Source organism: Pseudochaenichthys georgianus, chromosome 19 (genome assembly GCF_902827115.2).
Source record: "Pseudochaenichthys georgianus chromosome 19, fPseGeo1.2, whole genome shotgun sequence".
Lineage (NCBI taxonomy): Eukaryota > Metazoa > Chordata > Actinopteri > Perciformes > Channichthyidae > Pseudochaenichthys > Pseudochaenichthys georgianus.
Genome location: NC_047521.1, coordinates 6,671,774 through 6,693,051, shown reverse-complemented (window position 1 = coordinate 6,693,051; position 21,278 = coordinate 6,671,774). Strand labels below are relative to the sequence as shown.

At 44.2% G+C, this 21,278-nt stretch overlaps 1 protein-coding gene across 1 annotated transcript; it reads right to left on the bottom strand.

Annotated features, from left to right (window-relative positions):
- Window positions 1-1,597: 1,597 nt before the first annotated feature.
- Window positions 1,598-9,354, bottom strand: btbd17a (BTB (POZ) domain containing 17a). Its single transcript, XM_034107001.1, has 3 exons — window positions 9,208-9,354; window positions 6,752-7,046; window positions 1,598-2,672 (listed from the first exon to the last, which is right to left on the bottom strand). The coding sequence occupies exons 1-3, from the start codon at window positions 9,284-9,286 to the stop codon at window positions 1,598-1,600; spliced, it is 1,449 nt and encodes a 482-aa protein (XP_033962892.1). The 5' UTR covers window positions 9,287-9,354.
- Window positions 9,355-21,278: the final 11,924 nt, after the last annotated feature.

Below are 21,278 nucleotides of genomic sequence, written 5' to 3'. Positions count from 1 at the left end.
TTGCTCCTTTCTGCAGCCATCGCATATCGGCCAATATATGAACTGCAGTGTGTGGCACTTCCGTATTGGCGTCCCGGCTCTTCCCCAGAGTTTGCCGCTTGGTGTGGACAGACACTATCCGGATAACTATTGCGTGTGGACGGAAGCTTGTTTGCGATTGCGTTTGCGTTGATCCTATGCGTTTAGCCGTTTTCGTCCTCGTGTGGCCGCAGCCTTACATCCAGTGAATTTAGGGTACATCTACATAAGCAAATATAATAAGTTAGTAAAATAAACTATGTGTATGTGGGAGGTTTTTTTTACACAAGTCTATCTGTTTGTGTACTTTTTGTTGGTTTAATCTTACAATGCATAACATATTGTAAATGCAATTTAAAATCTATTGCATTTCTGCAGTTTTTCCTAACCTGATCGAGAGTACAGGGTGACATATTATAAAACCCTACTAAGAGCCTAATTTCGGGTTGTAATTAAAATGGACTTGTCTTAAATGAAATGAATAATGTTTGTGTCTGGTGTTGAAGTGATGATTACATGAAATCACAGGGGAAATATTCAGTTTACTTTTAAAGTTCAGTAAAAATCTTTATTAGTGTGGCATTGATTAATGCAAAAGTGAAACTAAGTAATGACTTTAATGAATGAATTAATGACAAGTTACTCTGACAGCTACAGTACTCTGGTGTGAAGGCTTATACGAGTAGTTTTATAAATACATTAAAAGTAAAGAGTAAAAACGGGCCTGTTGGAGCACCTGAAGTTCAACAGGATTACATTTAGTGCCCAGAAAGCACGGATTTAGTGATTATTTTTCAATCAGCAAATTGGTGCTTTCAGGGTGATGAATGACAACTGTGACCCCTTAATTGCAAATTAGGGATATTAGCACCAATATTAAAAACAAAAATATAAATAAAATGTAACAGGAACAGAACCGCAAACATAAAAGATGCAGCTGGTGATATTACATATTTTTCTTTTTGACAGCAAATTCCATGAAAAGACCAAAACCCACAGTGTTTTTTAGGTTTACAGCACCAAGAACATCAGTTCTACGAGAAAGATTTACAGACAGCTTACAAATAAAGACTCTAATACAAACAAAGAAAGACATTGTAATGCCCTAAACATTTGGGCATTTAGATTACTTGCAAAAAACCTCAACGGGGATGCAATAGTGCATTTGTTGGGGTCTACCTTCAGTGGCGGATTGATCTATATTTGATGCTCTGGTGAGTAATTGGGGCAACAGGACGTGGATGTGTGATTGAGTCAAAAATACTAAAGGGAGTGTGGCTCTTTGATGTGTTTTTAATAGTTTTTGGACAACAATGGAGCTCTAGGGCACATCAGATTTTGATCAATGGGATTTAAAAAATGTATAATAACACCAGACGTATCCTTTGAAACATGTTCCAATATTGAAAAATGCTCTCAAGCAGTAATACATAAAGCTTTGGTGTGGTAATTGCCCAATGAAACAGCAATAACATGAGACAAGACAAATGATCCAAACATCACACTCAAAGAGGTTTCAAATCCCCACGATGTGATATGAGATGTTGCTTCACATGGTTGGATCGTGTTTGGTAGAGGGTCATTTCTTGCTGGTTATGAGGCTTTGGTACAGAGGTTTCACCACAATATGGAGGAAGAGGGAGCTGTCGATGAGGTATTCAGACGTCCGGCGGTACAGGTCGGCTTCAGCCAAGAAATCCCCATTTTCTTCCGTGCTCTGGTGGAAGTTGTAGACGTGTTTCACCACCACCTTCCCCTGCTGCTGAGCCATCACAATCACCGTCTTCTGGAAGTTAACTCCGGCGAATTCTGCGCTGGACGTGGCCGGCGTGATAATGATGCGAGGGCGACCTCCGTCCACACGTGTTGGCTGCATGGCGCCCGAATCTGTGTACATCGGCCTCATGCTGAGGGGTAACCATCGCGGCGAGAACAGGGCGTTCCAGGTCACCCGCTTGCTGGAGTCGTGCCCGCTGGGCCCCAGCTGCGTCTGGAAGCTGGTGCTCCGATCGTCTCGTGAGGGGTTGTTGATGATCCAGGGAGACCCCCACACTGGGGACAGGTAGTTCCTAGGCATGAAGAGGCTACAGTTCACATCAAAGTACTTGGCCATTTGCATTGGTGACGCAGAGTGAAACTGGTAGGACATGTAGAGCAGGTCGCGCACCGACTCTTGATAGCGAGCCAAGATGGCCGACTGGGTCTGCAGGCGGAAGAGCTCTCGTGGCGGCATCATGGCATAACGCACCGCTCTCAAAGCGTTCTCCGCTGTCAGACCGTCCGGGTCATTCTGAATAATCCAGGCCTCCAGCCCAGCAAAGAGCTCCATCTCGCTCTGCAGGATCAGGTCTGACCGCTGAAGCAGGGACATGAGCAGCTGGCTGCTGATGGTCACCCACTCCCCGCTCTGCAACACCGACGATAGGTTCCACGCCATAAACTGAATGCAGCTGTCCCTCAGAGTCACGTCCCCGGCCTGCACGGCGTACTCATACCAGCCCGCCACGTGGCCTGAGGTGGACTCCCGGGCCAGATTCTGGGTCATGTACTGGGTGATGCCCTGCTGGAGGCCTGTCACTTGGTACTTAGTGGCCAGCTTGTGTAAAGGGGTGGCCTGGTCCAGACGCAGTGAAATCTCTCCGCAATACAGATACCTGCTCAGAAAGAGGAAGAAGGGGTTTCAAGGTGAAGCATTTCAATCAACAACATACATACATTCAGAATGAGACCATTTAGCCTAAAACAGCTAGTTGGAAAATGTTTTACCAACATCAAGACCCACTATTCTTGGATTGCAACCGCATGTTTGCCATTTGGGGGCAAAAGAACGCCACAACAAGCTAAAAAACACAACCTAGCACATTATCACATGCTAATATGCTAGCAAACAGTTGCATATCCAACCCAGTCTCACGGCATTTCGTGTTCACCAACACGATTTTTAATCTATTGATTCGTGTTCACCAACACGATTTGCCCCTTTTTTTCGTGTTGCACAGCACAATTTTAAAAGCAATGTATTTCTACTGGTAATGTGTTTCATGCCTGCAGCACGTCTTTTTCTCCGGTCGGGTCGTGGAAGACCGGAAGCTGTGTGGTTCATTAAAACATGTTCTTACTCAATATCAAGCCACAGTTATTGCTTTTATTTTAAATCGTATAATTTTGGACTTTTGTTGTCGTCTGTGAGGAAAATAAATGGGGCTCAGAGCCTCAGGATACTGAAATCTGTATTTTTAAATCTTTTTTTCCTTCTAATTTGTTATTCTTTTCAAAATAACACACTGTTATTTACTCACCAATAACACACAATTATCCTTGCTTTTATTTATTGGTTTAATTCCATAATCTCTGGCTTTTTTGGCGTCCGTCAGGAACTGAATTTCAAAATAAATATAACCGGAAACAGACGTAGGCATTTCGAGCGATTACCCAAGATCCTCAGCTATGGTTTTAAGCTCGCTGATTGGATGTGTTAGCCGCAATGCATGCTCGGAGTTGGTGTTTATATTATATGAAATCCGGAAAACATTTTAAAAGTATAAAATAATACTTAATTCCGAGTGCTCTTGCTTTTCTCTTTGAAAGTCATCACATAACGGCATTGTAATACACGGTTCGGCTGCATTACATATTACAGATCTGCCGTAGTTCTTTATTTATAGAGCCCTGATGAGAAGACCTTTGGAAAAACTGGAAGAAATGGCGCCGAAACTGAATACTTGACGTGGATCATAAATATATCAACAATTAAACAACATCTTCAATTTCTCTTCACACAATACGTCTCCTTGCAGTATCAACACTAATTCGGCTGACTTTTACATTTGATCTAATTCATAGATAGGTTATATTTACACCATAACGGTGCACAGCTGATAGAAAAGGACTGTAGTTTTTAAAGATATTACTGATTTTCTTTGAATGTAAGAATGTAAATACTGAGTCTGAAATAGTATAGCAATATGCTGTAAAATGATGTGAAAGCATGCATACAACTATACATCTTCAGATGTTGTACATACACACTAATAATACATAGTTATTATGGCTGTGTGTACCTTGTGTGCACCTCCTAGTGGTTAAAGCACGTTATTGAATTATTGTTTGTATGTGTTATATTTGATTAAAAAAATATTAAGAGTATATACTTTCATAGGGGGAAAGTATAAATATAGAAATATAGAATATAAAAAATCAAGAAGATACTATAAGTGATCTCTACAATAAAACAGTTTAGTGCAGGATGTACAAAGATATTAATAGGAGGAGGTGCAAAACAGAAAAACGGATTAACCTTTATTTAAATATTAAATATTAAGCCTGACAAAGTAATTAACGTCTAATATATTGCTTTCCTGCAATGTTAACTATGTTGAAGCACTTATTTTAAATGATATTATACACATTAATTATACTCTTATGTATGTAGATAGAATAAGAAATGTGCAGAATATGACAGTTTAATGGTGGAGGTACACACATATTGATAGATGTCTTGTAATGCACTGTTGAGGAACCTGTGACCCAAGTGTTTCATTCATTGCATAACTACACCGTAGTTGTGTATGATATGTCAATAAACCTTTGAAAATCTTGAAAGGGATGTGCAAAATAGCCATAATATACAGTCTTTAATTAACTATTAGTAGAGAATAACGAGTAATGAATATACTTTATTACTCGTTTCCATTCATGTCAATTGCAGATACATGTTTAGTCTTCTCAAGCACCAACTATCAAATATCTCTCCTGATTGTTGGCACTTGACAATCACCTTACCTGAATTGTACTCAGGTGTAACTAAAGTCTGATTTAAGGGTTGTTTATATTTCACATCATTAATCAGAATCTGCAAAGTAACTCAAATAAATGCAGTGGAGTAAAAATACCAGGTTAACCTCTGAATTGTCGTGGAGTAGAATTACAAAGTAGCAATGAGCTGTCATGTGGGTATATATTAATGCTGCGCATTATGGACACAAGCGATTTTCACCCATTTATTAATTATATGTTTTACATTTGATAACACCAATGTGTTTAATAATGGCAACTTCTAATTGTGGGGAAAACGAAAACGTTCAGTAGAGACGTCCCATAGAACATTTTGCGAAACACAATAGCCAGCATGTGTAGTTCTGGGGGGGTGTTCGATTCCAGTTTTGGATAGTCTGGCGTGGTTTCGTTCCATTTCACACAGCTGTTTGACGCTGTGTAACCTTACGGGGACTGTAGTCCTAAACGATAGCTGGGGATTATGGGTAGTGTAGTGTCTTCGGCCATCCTAAACTCAGAAATGTTGACAATCGCAATGATGCTCGAAATGTCCCTTATAGGCCTACGTCTGTTTCCGGTTATTTTTATTTTGAAATTCAGTTCCTGACGGACACCAAAAAATCCCGAGATTATGGAATTAAACTAATAAATAAAAGCAAGGATAATTGTGTGTTATTGGTGAGTAAATAACAGTGTGTTATTTTGAAAAGAATAACAAATTAGAAGGAAAATAAGATTTCAAAATACAGATTTCAGTATTCTGAGGCTCTGAGCCCCATTTATTTTCCTCACAGACGGCAACAAAAGTCCGAAATTATACGATTTAAAATAAAAGCAATAATTGTGGCTTGATATTGAGTAAGAACATGTTTTTATGAACCACACAGCTTCCGGTCTTCCACGACCCGACCGGAGAAAAAGACGTGCTGCAGCCTGCAGGCACGAAACACGTTACCAGTAGAAATACATTGCTTTTAAAATCGTGCTGTGCAACACGGAAAAAAGGGGCAAATCGTGATGGTGAACACGAATCAATAGATTAAAAATCGTGTTGGTGAACACGAAATGCCGTGAGACTGGGTTGGCATATCTACATATCCAGCAGGTAAAGCAACGTAATCATCCAAATGCAGTTGTTTAAGTCTGATGAATGTAAAGCGCCATCTGCACATGGAGTACAACCCTACAATGATCTAGACATGGTGATAAGAGTTCAACATTTAATCTCTTTTAGCTCTGTTTTGGTCTCAACCAACTCCTGAAAATTAGGTGTGGTTATGGCTGCTACATGCTAACTTTGTCTAGCATTTGGTACTCGGTAGGTAGTGTCCAGTGGGTTTATTATAGCTTTTTTGCTGAAAACAAACTGCTTGCTGGTTCTGCAGACAGAACAAAACAGTTTGTGTGCTATTAAACCCAAAACAAAGAGCTAAATACTGCTGAAAATACTGTTGTTTTTACGAAAATTGATAGAGTGCAATTGTACAGAATTGTGTTTCTGTCAGACTTAATTCAATCAAAGTAATCTCACAGCATCCTCCTCTTCAAAAAGTTACCGTTGACCCTTTATGGTATTCGGGGAAAGGTGTTGTTTTATTTTTGTTACAATGAATGAATGCAGTCTCAGTCTCGGTCTGGCAGATATCATGTCTACTGTAATACAGCTTTTAGTCAAACTCATTAGCATTTGAGATACAAATAGATCGTTTTATTGATTGCTCCTGCAGCACAGGCTCCTCAATGTCTTATTGCTGCACCACAGGAGCTGCTATGGAGCAACCCAGCAGTTCCCTGATTGGTCAATCTGTTTTATGTTGGACTCATTGATTGTTTGTCTCGGTTAATGTAGGGCTGCAGTCCATTCCTCTAGGCATAATGACTCCATCAAAGTGGGTGAAGCAGGGGGTGGAAGTGACTCTCACACAGTCTGACATGTTGAGATGAAATGTGTCCCCACCTGATGAACTTATCAAACACAGCTGCACAGTCGGAGCTCTCCTTCAGGACCAGCTTGCTGCTGTTGCGGCTCAGCAGGATCTCCTCGAACACGGGGCTCTGCAGGGACAGCACCAGAGAGTGAGCCTGGATCACCTTCACCTCGTCCGCGCTGGGGGTCTCCACCCGGAGAGACAGGTCACTGCCGTTCCCCTGAAGCAGCAGCGCCTCCAGACGCTGCACCAGGGTCAGGGAGTGGCTGATGGTGTCCCCGCCCCCCCCATTGCCATCCGAGGTCATGTCAACTTTCAGCATGCCTGGTGGAGGGGGAAAGGAGGAGGAATACATAGAGTTATCAGATTGGAAAACAAGTTAGATTCCAAGGTTCCAAAACAGAATACTTAAATGCACCATTTATTTTTCTATTATGTTTTGGGGGTTTTCCCTTTACCTTTAGTGTGTTATAGGTGTTTGTGCATGTAAATGGTCTGCAAAGGCTAAAATCCCAAAGGTCACGCGGGAGTTTCTCTCCCACACACTCCCCCCCCCCCCCCCTGCCTGAAACACCTCCATTGGACTCCTTTGTTTACCTATGTAACATAACGACATCACTATGTAGCAGTCACGCTAGCGCTCCAACATATTGTACTTGACAGGCTAAGGGGTCGGACATCTCTAAGCGGATGACCAATCACAACAGAGCAGGCCAGCTAACCAATCAGAGCAGACTGGGCTCTGGTTTCAGACAGAGGGTGAAAGGAGGTGCTGCAGCACGGGCAGTAAGAGAATAATAAAGAGCTTTTTGAAAATTAAAGCATGGAGACATGTCCTAGTGAACCATCTGAATCATTGGGCATCTTTAATGTTCAAGTTCGCAACTGTTTACACATTTTGTATAAATATATATATATATATATATATATATATATATACTTTTGCTTAAAAAATAACTACATTCATGTTTACATTTATTTTCAATGTATTTACATTAACTGACTTATATAACTTTTTAATTAATTTACATTTTTGTGAATTTACCCCCTACTATTACTTGTTATTTTCTTTATAGTCTTCTCATGATTAAACATATTTAATTAGCATTTTTAAAGGTAGCCTATAAGCATTCAGATTCGTATTGCTCATGACAAATGCATGCCAGGAGTTGCATGCCAGTTATAAATTGGAGCAAACAGTGGGGCAGCATCACCCAATACCATGCCATTGATCAGTCCAGCTGCACCGTCTGGATAATGAGGCATTGTGGGTCACGTTTAATTAAAGCTTTGTTGCAGCTGATGTGGTTGTGCGCCCGGGGGGGCACCTCCTCTCCTCTGCACACTGCACTGTTACTGTTACTGCTGGGATCAGATTATCGGCTTGTATTAGCACCGTGTGATTCCTCTGTTTCTCTTCCTTTCACTTTGATAAAAACAGTACATAAACTCAGTTATGGGCCATAAGTAAAAAAGTTCATAACAGTCTGTCAGCTTTTACGTGTCAATTAACAGACGTACAGAAACTGAAGTTACCTTATTAGGGATTGTGCAGAATTATTTGATTATTATGAGGAAGAATTAATGGTGAAAATTAAAAACCCTCCCCAGAAGATAATATATGTAAACTTCCATTTTGGAGGCAAAAAACTTGCACTGCTCTTCCAAAAACAATCAGTCCTTTCTGACCTACTTTCCTTCCAGTTTAATTTTCATATTGCCATTTCTGTCACCATATACTGCAGGTCTTTTGCAGAAACATAAATGTTCCCACTGTAGGATGAATGAAGTCATTCTGATATTTTAATTTCTTACACTGCATTTATTTATACCTTTCTTATATAACTTCATGTTTTAGCTTGTTTTCATATTCTAGTCTCTTGGATATTTATGGCTGATTTTAATATTTAGAATTCAAATGGTCATCAGTGGTGTGTGGTATTTTTCGCTTTGTTTGTCTTGTTGCTGTTGATGATTTAATGTGAAGCACTTTGAATTGCCTGCTTGAAATGACAGTTCATTTATCTGACGCTTAAATCCAAAGTGACTTACAATAAGTGCAATAAACCATAAAGATTCAAAAGAAAAGTGCTTATATATCAGCTTCAAAAAGCCATTCTAAGTGCTGGTGCATTCATTCAACTTGAGTGCTATTTTTCGTTGTGTTGAATTGAAATAGATGTGGTGTATAAATGAACCTGCCCTACATTTGAATTCCTTTAGCAGAAAGTATTACCAAAAAACAAGTCACAGTTTAAAAAACTCTTTAAATGCACCACTGAAATATAACACATTCATTTTCATGACATGAGTACATCCACTGTTACTATTATTAATTTAAATGACACATCCAAAACTCATTTGCAATACTGCCTGTGGCCCACACACAGTACGTCTTTGTGTAGCAGCATATGAAATGAAGCATAACTAGATCAGAATGATTCCTCCTGTTATTGATGATGGAGCATGATGGCCCATAACTCACCTGCAGCAGCTGCTCCCAAGTGCAGACAGAGAGCCACACACAGCATCCTAGCCTGGGTCTGAACGCCTTGTTGCACCATTGTCTTTCTCCGTCCGTGCCCACTGTGCGTCTGGGTTTCTGTCCACTCTGCTGTGGAGGGTGAGGGGGTCTGAGTCTGAAACTGGGACAGGGGGTTCTCTTCGCTACATCCGGCCCGCCACACACACACACACACACACACACACACACACACACACACACACACACACACACACCCTCATCGATCGAAACAGGCCTGGGTTGTTTCCATGGCTACCACTTTGATTCTGACTTTCCTATCCTTGGGTATTAATGCCTGCTGCATGTCATTGATCTGATGAGGGGGCCGCGGCGGGGGGGGGCTCGGTTTGATGTTGAGAGTTTGATTGAGTGGAACATTATTTGATGTACACGTCTCACTGTGAGCTGTGGCCATGACTGACGCTTGATCAGGAACCAGTGGTGGAATGTAACTAAATAAACGTACTCAAATACTTAACTTAAGTACAACTTTGGGGCACTTTACTTTAATATCTATTTATTCGCACCAACCAATATGTAAATGTTGTAGACTTGTACAATTTGTAAATATTCTCATTTCATTTAATTACTGCGTGGGGCCTCACCTCGCGTAGGGGGCCTCATCTTGTGGAGGGTGTCTCAACTGAGCCGAAAATGTGGTAAAATGCGGTAAGACAGATAAATCAGTCTTACCACTTGACGAAGACAGTGAAGTAGAGCAAAACAAACAACTTAAAGGTACGTATTACTCCTTGCAGCACAGCGGTAAAAAAAACGTGTCTTCAAACCAAGAACACAAAAACATCATCAGCTGATACAATCACAGCCTCGATCACTTCTGTCAACGAGGGAGTGGTATTTAAACGCTCATGTGGAGAACAATTCATTACCATTTCTTTTGTATGCAGTTTCTATTCAAAATATACTATATTTTTTTTATAACCTGTTCTGGTAAACTGACTATAAAGCATATACCAAAAATCATCACCCAAAGCTGTGTAACGCCGTTTAGCAAACTTATTTCCAACTCATATTCACGTTTAACTCTTATTGTTTTTAACTTATTTACAAAATAATCAACCAATTTTGGAGAAAGGCAAGTCATAGTTTGACTATATGGTTAAGATTAAAGGAAAATATCTTGACGGTATCAGGTACTGGTATATTTGTGTGGTAATTAGATCAAATGAACCTTTATTCCGACATAAAAACATTTGGAAATGGGTCATATTTCAGTTAAAGACAACAGAAAGGTTAATATAATACTTTATATAATCCTGAATTAGGCCATTATGCAGTGTGAGTACTTACTTTTGGTACTCGAAATATACGTGGATGCTAATTATTGTGTACTTTTCGAAGTCAAATTTTGAATGCTGGACTTGTAACATTTGAGTATTTCTACCCAGTCAGATTAAGTAAAGATTAAGAGTAATTATTCCCCCTCGATGGACAGACAGTTATGTGTGTCAGTGTGTTCACCCAGTTCAGAACATGTGCGTGACACAGCAACACAAGCAATGTATTCACAGCTTCAGGCTACAGCACGCTTCATTAAGGGGGGGCTTAGTTATACGATCAATATTCCTCGCTCATTTATTTGGGCTTAAATCCTTCTGATTGTTAAGGGAAATATGCCTCACAAACAGATTCAAGCCGTGTTCTAGAAGAAGTGTCATCGATAATGACCCTCAAGTTGATATCTGTGCTGTTTAAGTTCATGATCTCCTTCAGTGGGGGGGCCATGTGAGTGTTGTTGACCCCCGCCTGTGAGTATGGATCATACAGTATATGTGTCGATGTTGATCCCACAGCATGAGTTCTCCTATCCCAGTCTGACATAAAGGATCTGTGTCAGCTGTTCACTGTGTACTTTTAACATACCCCTTTGTATATTTCTGTAGGCAGTCAACACTATGCATTTAGCTTGAAAAAAACAAAACGAGGTAAAAGTTAATTTATGGATGAAATAATCGGTTATTTGAACCTTTGACATCTACTTTCTTTATGTGTTCATTAAGTCATTATAGTTTTAGTATTTGTGTCCATGTTTCCTATGAGATTTGGTAAACTGACTTTTCTAACAGGATTCTTTGTAACAGGATTCCAAAATGACACTAAGAACCAGTGTAACTTTGTTTTTTTTTGACGACAGCATAATGTACAGAGAATAATACTCATCTACCGCCTGAGATACTAGTTGTATTAACACGTCATGTCCACTAAAGGGCAGACAAGCTGCATCTCACCAGCAGTCAGGAACCGAGCACTGAACATGTGTCACATGATACTTTTGAACTTTTTCAAGTGATATCGTCATTTTATGTTTTTAATTGCAAAAGTTACAAAGTTACATTACATGAAATGGGGACGCCACCAGACAACTAAAGGATGTGAGAATGGTATCCAGTGAAAATGTGCGTTAAAGTTGGGTTTTTAGTTGGGTTAAATCAGGTGTTATATTTATATACATCAACATGTTAAAGTGGTTGGGATGTGCAAATGAAAAACATGAAAACACACATAAAGCACTCAAAGAGCTTTTGGCTATCATCAAGCATGTGCTCATCACACATTTCCTAAGAAAAGTGTTCCAAGTTTGACTTTTATGTGATTCCCTTTTTTCAAACAGTAATGAGAAATAATATGCAAGAGAATTCCTCAGTGTTTGCAATGAACAAGCTCATCATTTTGCTAGAACAATATATTAAATATATTTAATTTCTTATAACCATGAATATCTAAAAAAACATTACATTGCAGAGTTTAGTATTAAAAATGACACTTTTACCCATTATATGATTTATTAAATCCAGCACATTCTTCCCAAAGCAAGTTATCTGCAGACACCCCCACATCCTGACACTGTATTATCTGTATCTGTGATGAGCTTAAGCCTCAGTCATAATGTGTGATTGTGTTGTTACAGTGGATTGAATACTGAGAGTTCATTCTTTAACTTAGCAGCGGCAGAGCTGACCCACTGAGGTGATTATGTAGACATTAGTGCTTGTTTGTTTTACTCAAATAAGTCAGGCACTGCTTTGGTAAGATTTGAACAAATTGAAGAACAATCAAGACAACAAGACAACCAGAAGATAATGGCAGGACTCAGTCAGTCACAGTATACATTCAGTGAACTCTGGGAGAAGATTGAAGAAAATACACAATTAAAACTATAGGTTACTTACGTAACCCCAGTGCTCAGAGTAACATGAAGTGAGATGTCTCACTATGGGATGCACCTCATCGCGGAGCAAACAGAAGCATCAATCTCATTACGTCAATCCTGATTGGCTGGTGATCTTGACGTCAGCGTCAGGGGAAATCACCCCCTATAAGTAGCTTGCGCCACAACGCATGCGTCATTCAAAATAAGCACCTCTTCTCGCTTCACCATAGCAAGGAGGGCCGTCTGGTGAGACATCTCACTTCATGTTACTCTGACGACTGGGGTTACGTAAGTAACCTATAGTTCTCATTCATAACACTCCGTTCGATGTCTCACTATGGGATATTGTAGCTCCCGTATTGCCAGACGAGCTTATCTCGAAAATCACCGATCAACCAGAATTTAACAGGTAGATTCCCGACTCAACAAGGTGCCCAGTACTGCTCGGGCCACGCTTGGAGCGGAGACGTCTAGCCTGTAAAAGCGGACAAAAGTGAGCGGCGAGGACCAGCTTGCCGCTGCACAGATGTCTTGGATGGAAACACCCTTGAACAAAGCCCAGGATGTAGCCAGGCCCCGAGTCGAGTGAGCCCGCAGACCCGAAGGTGCTTGCAAATTCTGACTCGTATAGGCCAAAGCAATTGCCTCCACAATCCAGTGTGAGAGCCGTTGCTTAGTAACAGGCTTGCCTTTGTGAGGGTTAGCCCAGGACACGAAGAGTTGGTCATTAAGACGAAGCTCCTTTGATCTGTCCATATATGTGTGTAAAGCCCGGACTGGACACAACAGATCCTGCTGCTGCTCCCCGGAGGAAACCAGCGGCGGAGGAAATGCCTCAATGTCAATCGGGGTACACGAACCAACCACCTTTGGCGTAAAGGCAGGGTTGGGTTTCAACAACACTTTCGTTTGCCCTGGGGCGAACTGAGTGCATGAGGGATGTACAGACAGTGCATGAATATCGCTGACCCGCTTGGCGGATGCCAGGGCCAGTAACAGCACTGTCTTGAGTGACAGACGTTTCATGTCAGCTCCTTCCAGGGGTTCAAATGGGGTCATTCTGAGCCCATTTAAAACCACTGCCAGGTCCCATTAGGGCACCAGCGACCTGGAGACAGGGAGGAGCCTGCGAGCTCCCTTCATAAAACGGCAGACCAAAGGATGTTGGCTAGCCGCCTTACCCTCAAAGCCCACATGGCATGCAGCAATAGCAGCCAGGTACACCTTGATCGTGGAGAAAGCTCTGTGTTTATCGAAGTCCTGTAGGAATGATAAAATCACCCCGACAGGACATTGAAAAGAGATGTGTCCTTCTTGAAGGCACCACTCCTCAAACACCCTCCACTTACAGTCGTAAAGAGACCTGGTGGAGGAAGCTCTCGCACTCTGAATAGTGTTTATCACCTTCTGAGGGAGTCCCACTGTATTCAGATTGTACCACTCACAGGTCAGGCCCATAGTGCCCCGCGCTCTGGGCGTGGGTGAAGGATCGCCCCCCCCGCCTGAGACAATCTGTCCCTGCGTGGTGGGGGCTGCCATGGCTGCCCGCACAACAGCTGATATATCTCCGCCAGCCCGTACGTTGCGGGCTAGGGCGGAAACATCAGAGTAAGTGTGTGGCGTTGCTCCTTCACTCTGGCCAGAGTTGGGGGTAACAGAGCCAGGGGTGGGAACGCGTACAGAGGACCTGGAGGTCAATCGTGTACGAGTGCATCCCCGCACTCGTACACTGGAAGGAGTTGTCTCTTTTTCCCCGCTGCTTGGGGAAGATGTTTTCCCTCGTAGTGGGGCCTGGAGGTCTCCTTGGCCATTTCGGGCCACGGGACGTTGAGTCTGGCCGCAGCGCGTTTACACACGGCCTGCAGGTCCATGCTCAGACCGGGCGAAGCTGGTGTGCTATCGCCCGGGAGAACAGCACTTGCCTCAGGCTTTGCAGCCTGAGCCGGTGACATGAGGTGTCCTCTTCCTGTTCATCCGATTCGGACAGGAGGAACGCCAGGGCGTCCTCCTCTTCGTCCTCCTCGTAGTCAGGCCCGAGGACATCCTCCGCGGGTGAGACCATGGTGAGGTCTAATCGGGAGCCCCAGCTTGGTGGAGCGCAGGAAACCGTTCCCGCGTGTCTTTCCGTCACCGGGTCCCGGCCTGCCAGGGCGCGGGATTCCGGTTATATAGCCATAGCAGATAGTGAGCCCCAGACCGACACGGAGAGGGGCTCACTGTCTTTGGCGGACGCCCCCGTGTCCTGACTGCGGGTCCGTGGACATGGGGGGGGTCCTGTTCCGACAGGCTAGCTTGTCGAGCTAACCGTCGGCGGAGGCTCTTAACAGTGAAGCGGACGCAATGTCCGCATGAGCCGGGGTTGTTGATAGCGCCTCGGGCGTGTTCCAGCCCGAGGCGCTTCAACCCACAGCCGCAGAGTCGAGCCACCGAGTCCCTGACTCCTCTGGTGTGAGGGAGAGGGGCGTCCATCTTGGTCGCCTCGTGGCCTCGAAAGATAAAACCACCTTGTCCTTAATCCGGAGAAAAGGACGGTGTGGGTCTTTTATTCCCGGAGAATACTGACTGGTGTGACAGTATGCTCCTTTTTAATCCTTTTCCCCTCCGTGAGGAAGAGAAAAGAAAAAACGTCCTCGCTATCGTGGTGTCGGTAGAGAGGGAGCGAGCTAGCAACAGGTGTGCTGCTAGCTTAAAAAAATCGGACCTACCTTACTTTCCGGGGAAGAGAAGGGCGAGGTCGATTGTAATCCTAACTGGCGTTAGTACTACCGTCTTCCTGCGAAGCAGAAGGAGTAGCCGGCGAGTCAACCGAAAAGGGTATTTGGGTTCAGTCTGTGGACAGTGAAGCTTGCCCGGCTACTGTAGAGATGTGCTCTGAAGCGAGAAGAGGTGTTTGAATGACGCATGCGTCGTGGCGCAAGCTACTTATAGGGGGTGAATTCCCTGACGCTGACGTCAAGATCACCAGCCAATCAGGATTGGCGTAATGAGATTGATGCTTCTGTTTGCTCCGCGATGAGGCGCATCCCATAGTGAGACATTGAACGGAGTGTTATGAATGAGAACAGTTATGGTACTAAGAGAAAGAAAATGTACATTTTAACTTTCATAAACATTCAAAATCCTTCTTTCTAGGTGCCAGGTTAACAATTAAAGAGGACATCAATTGCAAATGTTCAGGTTCACATTTGTATTTTTTGTGCATCTGTGACCATGCTTTAATGTTCAAAAAGCCCTTTATAATTCTCAAACTGCCTGCTGCAGCACCTCTTTTCACCCTCTGTCTGAAACCACAGCCCAGTCTGCTCTGATTGGTTAGCTAGCATGTTTCGAAAATGTCCCGTCCCTTAGAGAGAAACTCCCTCTCGGAACTTAGAGATGTTAGCCTTTGCAGACCATTTTCATGCTTAAAAACCTCTATCACACAATACAGAAAGTGAAAACCCCCAAAAGCACTATAGGGCCCCTTAAAAAAAATTGAATAGACCCTTTAAAAAATGAAATAGATTTGCATGAATGATTTTAATGAATACCCCTTTCACAAGCGTGCAGATTTTACCCAAAACAAAAACCCTAACTAGTTCACACATCATAAATAAATATTGAACCTTTTTCTCGCAGGATTAGCTGCCACAGAGAGAGCATAAAATGATGCTGAGTGTGTCTGAGCGCAGATAAAGTGTCAGCGTTTGTCTGAGAGCTGCTCATGTTACGGCCAGTGAGACTCTGGGTGAAAGCTGCACAGAGGGACAGTTTGGACAGCCCAGGGTTTGGAAGGCGTCCAGGTGATCTCAGCATCAGTGTATCTCCCATTAGCTCTTCCTCTCTCTTTTATACTTCCAGCTGCAGCATCCAACTTAGTACATTTACTCAAATATGGTCAATGTTAAAGGAATAGTCATTTCAGTTCTGGGCTACTTTCAAGAAGATTTTTATAAACAGTGGTACAAATATTTAAGGAAAGCTAGAAATGGGTTTTCCTTTTCCTGTAGTGTGTTATATAGGCTTTTGTGGATGTAAATGGTCTGCATAGGCACAATTCCCAACGTTTCCACCAGAGGGAGTTTTTCTCCCACACTCCCCCCCCCTGCCTGAAACGCCTCTATTTGACTCCTTTGTCTACTTCTGTAACATAATGACATCATGTGACAAGTTGTACATGGGACATCTCTAACAACTCGTACACACGGTTCCGAAGCAACGGAACCACAATTCAGTTGGGCAAAGCGTGACGTCACCCCATTCAAAGTGAATGGGAAGCATCTCTGTTGAAGCACACGACGGAACCATGGGTGTTTCTCAATGTCGAGGACGCTTGCTTGGTAGCACATGTCTTCCGAGTCACTTGCTTCAGAAGCGAGGCAAGAATCCTTCATAGCCTCGGAAAACAAAGAATGGTGGAACAGGCTAACAGGTGTGCAGGTGTGCGTCATATGCGAGGCCTGCCTTAAATGGAGCGCAGTTTCCGCCAAAGATTTGGAAATTGGTCCGTGCGCAAAGCATTGTGGGGATTTTAAGACCATGGAGTCTACACATGTACAGCCTCGAAATTTCTCGCTACGAAGTACGCTGGACATTGGAACAGTCCTTCGGCGGCGCTCGATGACGTACAGTAGTATGCTTGAAATAGTAGCTCTGGAGCAGCCTTCCTCGACATTGAGAAACACCCCGTGTGTACGAGGCATAAGCAGTTGGGCAGACTGGGCTCTGGTTTCAGACAGAGGGTGAAAAAGGTGCTGCAGCACAGGAAGTAAGAGAAAGATTCAGTACTTTAGAAGCACAAAAAAACTAATATAAACCTAAAGATGTGCATTATAGGGCTCATTTAAGTATTGCAGATATTATAAAAACAACTGAACTATAGGGAATATTTTTTAATTAATGTCTTTTGTGCAACCTACCGCAGGAGATTTAAACATTTTGTCTTAACCTGCAATAAAAGGAACAGTGGTTTGTTGCACAAGTGAATATTTTGAGATGAGAATATTTTGTGTAAGCAATAATATTCAGGGAAAAAATCCCAGGAGTTTTAGACATTTTAATTAACCTGCAAAAAAGCTTGCTTCTCTACATTAATAATCATTATATTTAAATGCTAGCAGTTATTTAAATTGTATTCTATCTGTACAAGCTACCGTCTCAGTGACACGCTCGGGTTTATAAGGTGACTTCCGTCTATCAAAGGACATTTGATTTGAGTTGATCATGGTGATGAATATTAACTCCGGCATCAAATTCTTGATGCAGGATCAATTAAGCTTATCCCCTCATATCCAGCCTGATTCATTCCCCCTGCGTCATCCGCCTCTAGTCTAACAGCTCTGATTGATCGTGAGTCATGTCTTTGCATGATCGTTGCACCAAGGATTTGTATTTGCCTGACTGACCCCTGCTGCAGTGTAAAGTCAGAGGTTGTATGCTGCATGTCAAATAAACACTTAAAATGGTATGCAGCCGCAGGGGGCAGGAAGCCAATTGGATCGCAGTGAGTGCACGCTGGCCCCATGTTTGGTTTGTCAACAGATGGATGAATTAGTTCTTCAAATCTGCTCCTTTAATGCACTGTTTGCTTTGCAACTCGGCTATCTCAACCATTTGAAATCATGTAATGTGGTCTCTTGAAGGGTTTAGCTACATTTAGGACACATGTGCAACCTGTACAAGATCAACTGATCTTAGTATGTCTTCTGCTTGTGATTGTGTTATGTTCAACTACTGTTTAGAAAACAGATTGGAAAGGTGCTGCTGCTGCTGGGTGCCCTTATTATTAGTTCCCTGCTTTTTTTTTGTGTTTCTGAGTTTGTTTTGGTCACATCCTGGGGACCACAAACGATTTGGGGACAAAAGGTGGTCAGGTAACTGTTTTTGTTAATGATCCTAATGGGATAAATGTAGGTAATGCCCAGTTCTCGTATGTGTGTGTGTGTGTGTGTGTGTGTGTGTGTGTGTGTGTGTGTGTGTGTGTGTGTGTGTGTGTGTGTGTGTGTGTGTGTGTGTGTGTGTGTGTGTGTGTGTGTGTGTGTGTGTGCGTGCGTGCGTGCGTGCGTGCGTGCGTGCGTGCGTGCGTGCGTGCGTGCGTGCGTGCGTGCGTGCGTGTGTGTGTTAATATAATCCCAGTGAGACCTTAATGAGGCTCATGCTGACCTCAGTGCACACCAACACTGTGTCTCAATTCCATGTTATGTACGTACATGTACCATATGTTCAAAATTGATGCTGTACAGTACAAGTTGTGTAAAATCAAATGTGTATCAAACAGCAACAGTGACAAGCAGATGCAAACTTCATGAATAAGTTTGATAGGATCCTAGACTTTAACAGTTATGGAATGTATTTTCTCCATTTCTTTGTGCATTGCTTTGTGGGACAATATTATGTGACAATCACTGGGCTAATACAATCAAGCAATTTAGCTTGCATGTTGATTGTTTATGGCACTAACTTATTGACTCTTGGGACGACAGTGTGGGCCTGTCAGTCTGTCCACAACTGTTGTCTGGAATAAAATATTACACTTAACAAAAATATAAATGCAACACTTTTGTTTTTGCTCCCATTTTTCATGAGATGAACTCAAAGATCTAAAACATTTTCTATAAACACAAAATAACCATTTCTCTCAAATATTGTTCACAAATCTGAAAAAATCTGTGATAGTGAGCACTTCTCCTTTGCCGAGATAATCCATCCCACCTCACAGGTGTGGCATATCAAGATGCTGATTAGACAGCATGATTATTGCACAGGTGTGCCTTAGGCTGGCCACAATAAAAGGCCACTCTGAAACGTGCAGTTTTATCACACAGCACAATGCCACAGATGTCGCAAGTTTTGAGGGAGTGTGCAATTGGCATGCTGACAGCAGGAATGTCCACCAGAGCTGTTGCCCGTGAATTGAATGTTAAGTTCTCTACCATAAGCCGTCTCCAAAGGCGTTTCAGAGAATTTGGCAGTACATCCAACCGGCCTCACAACCGCAGACCACGTGTAACCACACCAGCCCAGGACCTCCACATCCAGCATGTTCATGTCAGGGTGCGTGGAAAAGGTAGGACCCAAATGCAGAATTTAACAAAAAGCGAACTTTATTAAATCATAAAAGCTGTGGCAAAAAGGCAGTATCCAAAATATCCAAAACAAACAAACGAGCAGCACAAGGAACATGGACCGTGGAAACATGGAGGGAAAACAATGAACCGACATGGAACACAGGGGAAGACTAGACTAAATACACAGAAGGATAATCACAGGACAAGACACAGCTGGGCAGGGGAGGGAGAAACACAAGGGCAACAGGTGAACACAATGAGACAATCAGACACACCAGGGAAACTAACGACAGGGAGGAGGACCAGACAAAACACAAGGAGGAAGACAAAACACCGAATGAACAGACTTACAAAACCCATAACCAGACAGACAACACTAAAACCGTTACATAAACCTAGGAGTGTGACAGAACCCCCCCCTCAAGGGACGGATCCCAGACGTCCCAAAAAACAAAGTCCAGCAGGGTGGGTGGAGGGGGTCTGGAGGACAGGTCTCGGGCGGACAGCCCCCGCGGGGGCAAGGCAGAGACCAAGGAGGGGGTCTCGGGCGGAAGGCCCGAGGGCAAGGCAGAGTCCAAGGTGGGGAACTCGGGCGGACGGCCCGGGGGCAAGGCAGAGTCCAAGGTGGGGAACTCGGGCGGACGGCCCGGGGGCAAGGCAGAGACCATGGAGGGACGAAGGCCATAGCGGGCGAACTCAGGGGGCTGAGCATGAGGGCGAAGACCGCGGCTCTCAATGGGCCGGGCTCGAGGGCGAAGACCAGACAGCTCCGAAGGCCGGGCAGAACCCAGTGTCGGCCGAATATGAACCGGAGCCAGTGGGACAGGCTTCGGCAGGATTCCCCACGGAAGAGGACCAGGAGTTGGCAGGACCCCCGGTGAGACAGGTGATGGCGGGGCCTCCAACGGAACAGGACAAGGGGTTGGCAGGACCCCCAGCAGAAGAGTAGTCGCGGGACCCCCAACGGGACAGGACATAGGGTTGGCAGGACCCCCGGCAGGAGAGTAGTCGCGGGGCCTCCAACGGGACAGGACATAGGGTTGGCAGGACCCCCGGCAGGAGAGTAGTCGGCGGGGCCTCCAACGGCACAGGACATAGGGTTGGCAGGACCCCCGGCAGAAGAGTAGTCGGCGGGGCCCCCAACGGGACAGGACATAGAGTTGGCAGGACCCCCAGCGGAACCTCCAACGGCACTTGAGTAGGGGCTTGAGTGGGGACTCGAGAGAGGGCTTGAGAGGGAACTCGAGAGGAAACTTGAGAGTTGACTTGAGAGGTGACTTGAGAGGGATCTCGAGAGGGAACTCGAGAGGGGACTCGAGAGGGGACTCGAGAGGGAACTCGAGAGGGGACTCGAGAGGTGACTGGAGAGGGGACTGGAGAGGTGACTGGAGAGGGGACTGGAGAGGGAACTCGAGAGGGGACTAGAGAGGGAACTCGAGAGGGGACTTGAGAGGAGACTTGAGAGGGAACTGGAGAGGTGACATGAGACGGTCGGTACACCGACAGGACACGGGGAGCTGGAGTCGGCCGGTACGCCGACAGGACTCGGGGAGCTGGCGTCGGCTGGAGAGCCAACAGGAGACGAGGTGCTGGAGTCGGCCCGTATGCCGACAGGACACGGGGAGCTGGCGTTGGCTGGTACGGCGACAGGACACGGGGAGCTGGCGTCGGCTGGTACGGCGACAGGACACGGGGAGCTGGCGTCGGCTGGAGAGCCAGTACTGGAGCCGAAACTGGAGTCGGGACCATGGCTGCTGGGGCTGGAACTGGGGCCGGAACCATGGCTGCTGGGGCCAGGACTGGGGCTGGAACCA